Source organism: Asparagus officinalis, chromosome 7 (assembly GCF_001876935.1).
Source record: "Asparagus officinalis chromosome 7, Aspof.V1, whole genome shotgun sequence".
NCBI classification, from domain to species: Eukaryota; Viridiplantae; Streptophyta; class Magnoliopsida; order Asparagales; family Asparagaceae; genus Asparagus; species Asparagus officinalis.
The window spans coordinates 56,024,292-56,035,163 of NC_033800.1; the positions used below are offsets into that span (position 1 = coordinate 56,024,292).

The window sequence follows — 10,872 nt, forward strand, 5'->3', positions numbered from 1 at the left end:
TAGTGGATTAATATTATAATATATTATAATGCAATATATTGTTTTATATTTAATAATAATAATAATATAATAATGTAAAATAAATATTATAATATTTTGATTATAATATATTCTATTATAATTTAAATTTAATAGTATATTTAATACTATTATAATATTTTGATTTTAATGTATTCTATCATATTTCATATTTAATAGTATGTTTAATAGTAATGCAGGGCATCTTGCCTCATGTTTTCGATTAAACATAAATACAATGCTGAAAACAATAATTTTTTTCAACTTCAATAAAAGCAATTCAACCAAATTCAACATTTATGATGTAATGTTCATTTATGATTTATGCAAATTTTTATGATTTATGCAGAAACATACAGAAATAAACAAAGCAATGTTAGCTTATGCTTAGCACGGGGTAAATACTAGTACTAATGTTATAGGCCAACTTAGCATCGACCAAATACACTCACCGTGTTGTTTTGCAAACACTTTGGGAGAACACAACACCATTGTGTTTTTTTAGAAAAACACAAGGAGGAAAACATCATGGTAACCAAACGAAGCCTAAGTTAATAATTTGTGATCCATCTTGAGAAATGTAGCCTTGAGTGCGATATGCGAGGGATATGATAAATGTTAAAGTTAGAAATGAATTGCAATCATTGACTTATTGATGGACAGTTGTGATTGAATTTAGTGGTTCCTTTACTACTTTTTGACAAAGTAACGAAACATAAAGTATATATTTCTTTTGAAAAATACATTATGGATCTTAGAGGGATTTTCAAATTTCAAGTGAGAGCCATGGCAAGTTAATATCTTGTATCATACACTCATGCACCACATGATCTCTCATACGACTATTAATGATAGTCTTAAACAAACTCGAACGTTTGTTATACGGGATAAATTTCACAAAATATCATAAAGTTATTAGGATCTTTTCGCAAAACTATCATAATTTTTTATTATTAAAATACTAACTTCTCAAAATTCTAAAAAATTTTAATGTGTATAATTATTACTCTAATAATTTTAACAATATGTTAAAAATTCTAACATACAAGACTGAAATAAAAGACATGTCGATTATCAATGTCAATTTTCTTTTCCACCGCACCAAAAATTTTAGGTTACACTAAGGATTGAAGGTTATAATTTTATACTCGAACATGCATCCACAAGTTGATAATTCTTTTTATAGGCCAAAACCAAGACTCACGAAGCAATATCATTTTTTTTCAAAATTCTGCTTTAAATTCATAGATGATGGGATATGAACCTAGATTGCCGTGATACCATTTTAAAGGTCTCTTCCACTACACCAAACCTCTGAATTTATTGTGCGGATTGATAGTTATAATCTTACTCGAACACACATAATACGAACCTTATCAGAACATATTGCATGTGACCAGGATATTCTAAGCCATAACCAATAACATTTGAAATGTCTAAATTATTCCTGCTAGTCCAAAACATTCTGTTCAAGTGTTACATGTTCTGATGAAAATTGAGACCCTATCACACAGTCCCCGTCAAAACCCAGCAGCGGATGGGTATTACTGACCGACCCAGAGGCATGAAAACATCCAAACTACCTCCTGCTCGACGTCTCGAGGACTCAAAATGACCCGCACACGTTTTGACGAGATCCGGGCCACCCGTTGTAAGAGTTCATGGTCGAAATAGAGCGTCTCGTAGTGCTCCAAGCGGCCTTTTGGCAGCACTATCCCCCGCAAGTGCTGGACAGCACGATTCCAACGACCGCTGGTGGTGCCAGCAGTAAGTGGTGGTGGTGGAGTTTCTATTCCCTCTCGCCTCATTCCTACGCTAACAGCCAAAAGGCATCCACCCCCACCAACACAAAGCCTAAACCGCACACATTCACTCAAACCCAGTAACACTATAAACAAATCCCAAAAGCCAAAATGCCATCATCATCATCCGATTTGACAATATCTCCCCTCCTCCCACTTCCCCACTACATAAAGGCTCTTTGGGTCGATGCAACGTATAGTTATGTGTAATTCAGGGTCAATAACTACAATTCGAATTGTACCTAAGTAGACAAGGCTTGACACATGTCCTTTTAATTTAACGTCATTGCCCGGTGTGCCGCTGACGTGAGACACACCTGGACCACCACGCTGGACAACATTGTGGAGACGCAACATCTCACGCTTACCTCTATGTTTAGAGCTAATTGTAGATGGACCCCATGTGCTATCGCCAAAAAAACGAACTTACTACCCACGTAGTTCTATTGTTGTAGATAGACCCCCTGACAGAGTTATATGATCGCAAATAGAACCCCTGAGTTAAAAACCTGCTGTCGCAACTAGATCCCGCGAAAACAGTCAGAAAATTTCACTCAGGGAGCCTATCCGCAACAACAGAATCATAGCTAGGGACGGTAAGTTCGACTTAACAATAGCGCAAATATCCACAATTAATACTTATACTTATTAGTCATAGTTAGTTAACCCTTCTGCCACCTTAGTACTCCACGAGCGCCTAGGAATTTTTCCAGCCTTATAGGCAGCTCAAAAATATTCCCACAGCATATAATTACAACCGTGACCTTGCTTTTGTGGGGAAGCAAACGGGCTCTGGGTTCCAAGGGCTAGAAAGCCGAGACCTCCTCCAGTCCATGGATACGAAGAGATGGAAGGCCAACCCAAAGAGCAGCAGCTAGAAGAAACAGCCTCAGCAGCGCCGCTGCCGCCAAGGCTCAACCCAAAAAGAGACGAGTGGAGCGAAGGAGCAGTCACTTGCCTACTCGAAGCCTACGAGGCCAAATGGGTCCTCCGCAATCGAGCCAAGCTCAAGGGCCAGGACTGGGAGGACGTGGCTAGACAAGTGTCAGCGAGAGCGGAGTCTGGATCCAGCAGGTCGACCAAGACGGCCACGCAGTGCAAGAACAAGGTGGAGTCGATGAAGAAGAGGTACAGGAATGAGGTCGCCGCTGCGGGGAGAGGGAGCGGGTCCAGGTGGCCGCTGTTTTCGAAGCTTGATGGGCTCGTGAGGTGCCAGTCGGGCTCAAGAGCGTTGGTGGTTGCTGATGACAAGATTGCTTCTTGTGATCAGGGGGCTGAAGAAGAAGAAGCAGCCACAGCTGTTCAGGCGAGTTCATAATTGTAGCTTGAATTCAACTCTTTAATGTTGATGTTCATGTAGACAAAAATCATTGCATATTAACTAACGAATAGTGAATATGTGTGATCGTTAATTTCAAAAAAGGATGTGAAATATGGGCTAGCTATTGAATCTGATTCTCTCCACAGGATGTTTTCCCTAAGATATTAAACAATGTGATGGCTTCAACTGAAGGTTTATACTAAGAGCATGTATGGCAAATTTGGATTATAATTAATCTGCTTGACTCATTATCCATTTGTGGATTATATTCGAAGTGTTTGACAAATGTAGTGGATTATAATCCATTTCTAATAGTAGGGTGTTCGGCAAATGAATGGCTTAAAAGCCATCGTTGTTGGTCAAATGATCAATAAACATTCAATTTCAATGAGGTTGAAGAGAGATAAATAGGGCTTGGAATTTTGAGACATGGTAAAGGGTATATTACTCTTTTACTTGGTCAAACCTTGTAGCCTATAAGCCATTAAAAAATAAGCTAGGATACTCTAGTTTACTATTTCATGATTTATAACCCAAAATAATCTATTTGTCAAACATGTCAAAGTGGCTTATCACTTGCCATACATGCTCTAAGATTAGTGCGAGGAAATTATAAATAACAAGATATGTGAGGAAATTAAAACTTGTAAGGAAAAAAAAAATGGTGATGTAAATATATATTTCCAAAGATCTTTACAAGATACGCATGTAAATATATATTGAGTTGTGAAATACCCAAAGTTCAGCTAATTATGAGAATCTGATATAGGTATTAACATATCACAAACAGAAAACGATAACATGAGCAATTCATTTGGAAACCATTTGAATGTTCTAATTTTTTAAAAATCCATTTGTCCATTTGAGATAAAATAAAATAAATTTATTGAAAATCTGAATCCCAACTTAGTGCTACATAAGTAGAACTTTATTTAGTTATTGTTATCGCGAAGAAATACTTATACCCGCAGTTAGCATAGCAGTATTTCAAGAGGTAAACTTGCACCATTTTTTCCTGTAGAAGCAGAGTTTCACTTACCACATACTAGAGGTCCACTCACACAGTTAAAATTTGTGCAACCTACTCTCCAAAAAAAAAATTCATCTTTCATGATTAATATTTCAAAAGAAAATCCGAAACTAAGAACTTGATATACATTTATCCCTGCGTAGGCATAGACTTCAACTTAGAGCAGATAAAAAGTCCCTTCTAACAACTAAAATTTGCGCAATCGTACTCCACAAAAACATGATGGAAATATACTGAATGTGCATAACCTTCTGACTTATTTCTCATATCAAATCTTAGGAGGAATATACTGAAGGAGACAAAGAGCAGCCTCCAGAAATGAACAAAGAGCCAGATCAAAAAGTACAATCATGCAATTCTTCGAAAGAGACCCAACATATACAAAGAAAGAGGGAAAAGAGGAAAAGAACAAAGGAAGAAGGGTGTGAAGTTGCAGAGAGCATCCGATGGCTCACTGATGCAATCCTGAGAGTGGAGCAGATGAGAATGGAATCCATGAGAGACATGGAGAAAATAAGAGCAGAGACGGAAGCAAAGAAGGCAGAGATGGAACTCAAAAGAACTGAAATTCTTGCCAACACCCAGCTTCAGATTGCCAAACTCTTTGCTAAGAAGAGCAATGGTGACAAAGCTAATTTTTTAGCCTAGAAGAGAACAGATTGATGATTGCTTTTCTTAACTTCTTGATGATACTGCAGTTTTATAAGGGGTAACTGCAGACATACTCTCTAGTGTACTATATGAGCGTAACTAATTATGCTTTCTATTATATTAACACTTGTGTCTCCTGGATTTCAGACGATGTTATTTCTTAGTACTTTGATATTGCATGTGAGAATCACATGACGATAAATAACCTTTTCCCCTTGATTTGGAGGTGAGTTTAGTCCCTTTTAAATTTAAATGAGGGCAAACAGAGGTAATCTACTGTCATGTGATTTAACATAACATAATGTCGTCTGAAACTCAGGAGCTGCTAGTGCTAAACAAAATAATTTGGAGATATTGATGGTCACACCCTCATAGCACAAGGAATATCTGCAAATAAGTCAAATTTTATCTGTGTGGAATTTGAAGAAGTCAAAAATGAAATAATGATCATGTCTCAATCTTCTACTTAGTCCTTAATACAACCAGGACATAACTAATTGACAAATTTTGCAAAGACAAAAACAAAACGGTAAAGAGAGACGAGCAACACATTACTCGATATCGTTGTAGTTGATTATCCAACCAATATTTTTGGCACGGGATAATACCAATCTAAATCAAACCAATTAACTATGACCCCTTTCCACGGACCTAAATATAACTATGCCAATTTAGAAATAGTAAGGACGGCAGTCACTGAACCTCTTCAATAAGTCTCAAGTAAGAGGCTCAAATTTGAATTTTTTTGCTAGATCCGTCAACTAAGAAGTTCGTCTAATCAATTTTATTTCCAGGCAAATTGTTGGGACAAACCCGGTGCCCAATAGAGCAAAGTCTCAGCGAATAGTAGAGTAGAAGTAATAAAAAGAACACACAGATTTACATGAAAAATCCCCTAAATGAATTTGTGGTAAAAACCCGGGGTAATGATAGAATAATCCATTATAAAGAAAAACTTTGGAGTTACAATCTCTTTTTACAAGGAGAATCTCTCTCTATTTCTCTCTCTTATTTTTCTTTATGTGGAGTTGTTTCTGGGATGGATTTTTCCTGAAGAGTTTTGGGCCTATTTATAGCTGCTGGAAAAATACTATTCCTAATTTTATAATATTTTTTCTTTTACTGTGCTAACTTTTCGGTGCCCGTTTTTCACTTTCGGTGCATTTATTTTTGTGGGGCCCACCACCATTTTGTTTGTCCACAGTTGCTGCTGTCAGTAATTACGGCTGACAATCTCCCACTTAAAAATTTGATTGAGTATCAATCATATATTTACATCATTCTTTCTATCTTATCATCTTCATGTTGCTCACGTCTTCGACAGACCACAAGAGGATCGACACCAACTAAATTTATCAGTATTGACTGCTTTTATCAAAAAATCTGCTAGGTTATCTTTGGTGTGAATTTTCTGCATATTCACTGTTCCTTCTTCCACTTTCTCACGAATGAAGTGGTGCTGAACTCGAATGTGTTTTGTCTTTGAATGAAAAGCTGGATTTCTTGCTAAATGCAAAGCACTCTAACTATCACAGAATAGAGAAATCTTATTTTGTTCATGCCCGAGTTCCTTCAACATCATGTTCAACCATATTGCTTCTTTACTAGCTTGTGTAGCTGCTACATATTCTGTTTTTGTTGTTGAAGTAGTCACAACTGACTGCAGTTTTAAAATCCAACTTACAGCTCCTCCAGCAAGTGCAAACACATAGGCTATGATGGATTTGCTATTATCAGGATCACCTGTATAATCAGAATCAACATATTCATTGATAATAAAATCTGATCTCCTATAACATAATGCAACATTTGAGGTTCCATTAATGTTTCTTAGAACCCTTTTACAGCATTCCAATGCTCTTTACCAGGATTCGCCATGTATCGACTAACCACTCTCACTGCTTGTGCAATATATGGTCTTGTACAAATCATAGCAAACATTAAACTTCTCACTGCTGATGCATACGGTACTCGAGACATCTCCATCCTCTCTTCTTCACTGCTAGGACTCATAGTGGAGGATAACTTAAAATTGACAGGAAATTAGGTAAAAATTGACTTACAATTTTGCATGTTAAAGTGTCGCAAGATTTTCTTCAAATAATTCTTCTGAGAAAGCCAAATATTTCTATTAATTTTGTCTCGGTAAATTTGCATCCCTAGAATTTTGTTTGCAGATCCTAAGTTCTTTATTTTAAATTTCCTAGCCAATTGTGCTTTTAATTCTTTGGTACGATCTTTGTTGGGGCCTGTAACCAACATGTCGTCAACATACAAAAATAAAATAACCAAGTTATTTTCACCAAATATCTTAAAATATGTACAAGGGTCTGAATTAAGTCTGTTGTATCTAAGACTCATGATGAATAAATCAAATCTCTTATACCAACACCTCGGTACCTGCTTTAGACCATACAGAGATTTGTTCAATCTGCAAACCAAGTTCTCTTTTTTCTTTTTCTTCGAAACCTTCTGGTTGGAGCATAAAATTTTTTTCTTCAAGATCTCTATGAAGAAATGTTGTTTTTACATCTAGCTGCTCTAGATGTAAGTCAAATATAACGCTTATATTGTAAATCGAACTACAGGAGAACATATTTCATTAAAGTCAATACCTTCTTTCTGAGTATATCATTTTATTACCTTAATGACTTCTTTTTATAGAGGGTTATCTTAAGCTGCATGACTTCTTTTTATAGAGGATCAGAAGGGCAGATAGGTAACTTGAGCCGAGTCTAGACCGGCAGCTGACTCGATAGATAGCTTACAGGTGTCGGCCGCTAGTGAAGATGAGCCATCTAGGTGTTTAGTGCCGAGCGACAGCAGCTGCTTGGTGCTGGCGAAACCTAATAAGTCATAAAGACTTTGGGGACTAGAGCAATGATGACTTTGTCAGAGCAGTTAATGCAAGGGCAGATGGTTGTTGGCGCGGGGTTCGAGAAAACTACCATCTCTTCAGTCGTCTGACTGATGGCCGATAAACACTGCCTTTTTAGTTACGCAAGTTGTTGGTTGATATAACAGGTCGAATGTGGGTTATTCGCAGAGGCGTTTGGTTGGGTTGGACGACAAGTACCACATTTTTACTCGGCTATGCAGGTTGTTAGCCAATAGTGTTGGCCGCATGGGCCGCTCAAGTCGTCCGAGTTGTACATAAGTCTGATCAGGCGTTGTATGGGACACGTGTTAGTTTCCCCAGGGAAGTTAGTTATTTCCAAAGTACAACAGCAGTAAAACATCGTTGTAAGAAGCCAACTCGTTACACAACTTGCTTACAAGATGGCAAACCTTGGGAAAGCGATTTATGTACCAAACGATGTCATCGTCGAGATTGAGGATGATCAGCATTGGCCATGATCAGCATTGGCCTTCAATCGAACACGATGCAAGCGCAGGTCATCGACAGTGAACCACTGCTTGGATTCGTCGAGCACAGAATCGAGACTTTGTTGCATCTCCTCATATTTAATCAATTTCCGATCTAGTTCCCAATAGAGACGTTGATTAATGACGACGAGAGCTTGGATGCGCACTTGAATCTGACTAGGTATTTTAGTGGGAGCCGGTCAAGAATCTCCTTCAAAATCACGATTGGGATGTGGGTCTCCTCCTGTGCCTCCTTTTGCTTCTTCTTCTGTACTTCAGTCTCCTCCTCCATGATTCAAAATTAACACCAAGCCCTAAAACCTTTTCCAACTTCTGACACCCTCTAAAGCCCTAATACCTTCATGTACTGGGATTCCACACAAAAGGAGCTTTTCGATAACTTTTGCCTAAAAAAAATCACCTTGGGGTGTATTGACACGAATAGAACTTCTTGGAGTTTAATCGCAATTGGGCGATACTAAGGGGACATATTCCCCATCAGCCTAATTACCCTGATATTATCCAGGCATCTCATAGTGATTGGTCAAAATTCAAGAAATCTTGTTACGCTGTCCGTCTGCTTTTTTTTAGTTTATATACCAAATATACCTTTTGCCTTTTAATAATGATTAGTAAACACAGTTCTACCAAACACTTTAAATGTTTTTTAAACAGTTTTTTATATTTGATTACTAAACAGCTATTTTCAATAGCTTATACTCCCTCCAATCCAAAATGAATGTCTTTTTAGTTAAAACACACAAATTAAGAAAAGGAGAAAGATTACCCATATACCCTCATCCTAGTCTAAAGCTCCTCGTACAAACAAACGAAATTTAATGTTCCTCCATCAGCTTTTAAGCTTCATCACGCTAGAGTACTACATCAATACTCATGAGTTATAAATTTGGAGCCTAAAATCTAAATAAATTTGGAGCCTAAAATTTATTTGGAGCCTTTCAGCTTCCTCACGTTTCAGAATTTGAATTTTTTAAATTTTTTAAATCAAACCAAATTTAAGCAATTCTGAAAATTTGGAGCCTAAAATCAAACCAAATTTAAGCAATTCTGAAAATTCAAATTTTTTATTTGGAGCCAAAAAACTAAATAAATGGAGCACACCACATTATCCATGCCATATATTGAAACATCCAGGAGAAGTGACGCTTGGGAAGAAGCTACAGTAATAAATTGCTTTTCTGAGTTCTATGCAACAGAGGGATAGAAATGGAATAAGTAGCAAATTAAGCCTTGGATATTGTAAAGCGACCAACTAAAATGGATTTTGATAAAAAGGCTAAAAAGACATTCATTTTGGATTGGAGGGAGTATAAGCTATTTCTATATGTTGCTTTTATAAGCAACTTATTATAAGCTCCAGCAATATCAAACTAGCCTTAGTATAGTTGAAACAGGGACCGATAAAATATTTTTTCTATGAATGATAATCTTTATAAAATTTATATGAAAAATCTCTTAATAGTAGGACTCACTGAATAAAGCAATGTTATATTGATTCACTTAACTAATTGTAGGTGTTCTTTACAATCAAGAATGGAGAGAATCCCAACCCTGATTGTGCCACGTCAATTTAACCGGAAGAAATTACAAAGTATATACTTATGAACTCAATTAGACACACAGAGCTTGAAACTTCAAGGGTTCAAGTTCGTCTTTATTTACGAACCTAGAATTGTGACAAACGTTAGTTGAGCCATCGCAATGCTCCGTCAGGGGAAAATGACTACATAACGCAAATTTAGTGATCAATACCCTTTACACTCACAGAGACATATCAACAAACAGATAGCGGTCGCTAATAAAATCACCCACTAAACGACTTTCAAGAAATAACGAAAAAGAAGGAAGGAGGCTTCACTTACTCAAACATCCCAATCCTCAATCAGAGCATCGATATCAGTCAACAACTTATCATTGCAACCAGCCAACTCATCGCGCAGCCCGGTTACAGAATCGCGAAGCCCAGGCGAGCAATTTATGCACCGGCTGACGTCGTCGTCGTCGAAACGCAGGACGCTCACCATCTCGTCAAGCTTGGCCTCCAGGCGAAGCTGCTTCAACTCGTTGAACGGGAGGCTTCGTCGGATCTCCCTGAATCTGCTCAGCTTCCGATGCCATTCCTCGCGCAAGCGCTGGGAGATGACGAGACTGATCGAGGAGGACCAGAGCTTGGACACGCACTTGAATCTGGCTAGGGATTTGAGGGGGAGGCGGTCGAGTATCTCCCTCGCGATGTCCATCGGAATGTGATTTTGTGACGCCTCACCAGTCGCCTCGTTCTTCATGGTTCAAAGATGTCGGCGAGATGGATAGTTAACGCCGACCCTTTCCAACTTCTAAAGCGCTTTAAATACCCCAAACTTTCCTCCTTTCTGAAGCGCTGACACCCCGAAAATTTCCTACCCCAAAACCCCCCGTTCCAACTATTCACACTCCCAAACAGTAACTTGGGGGTGTGAGGACTAAATTGCCCTTCTCCAAAACCAAACCAGGCAAGTTCAAAAGGGTATTTTCGGCAATCTAACTCTCAAAGTTACTGTTTGGAAGTGGATATAGCAAACATGCCCCCCAACCCACCAAAAAATAAAAAAAATTCCGAAGCTAACAATTTTTTACGTTGGTATCCCAAACTTCAACAAAAATTTAACTTTTACACTCAATTT

At 37.8% G+C, this 10,872-nt stretch overlaps 2 protein-coding genes across 2 annotated transcripts; one reads left to right on the forward strand and one right to left on the reverse strand.

Annotated features, from left to right (window-relative positions):
• On the forward strand, nt 1,465-4,998 carry LOC109850273 (trihelix transcription factor ASIL1). Its single transcript, XM_020420249.1, has 2 exons — nt 1,465-3,126; nt 4,451-4,998. Exons 1-2 carry the CDS (start codon nt 2,668-2,670, stop codon nt 4,817-4,819), a joined length of 828 nt encoding a protein of 275 aa, XP_020275838.1. The 5' UTR covers nt 1,465-2,667; the 3' UTR covers nt 4,820-4,998.
• Nucleotides 6,345-10,449, reverse strand: LOC109847173. The gene is made up of 4 exons (XM_020416416.1): nt 10,078-10,449; nt 9,311-9,394; nt 6,660-6,847; nt 6,345-6,612 (listed from the first exon to the last, which is right to left on the reverse strand). The coding sequence occupies exons 1-4, from the start codon at nt 10,447-10,449 to the stop codon at nt 6,345-6,347; spliced, it is 912 nt and encodes a 303-aa protein (XP_020272005.1).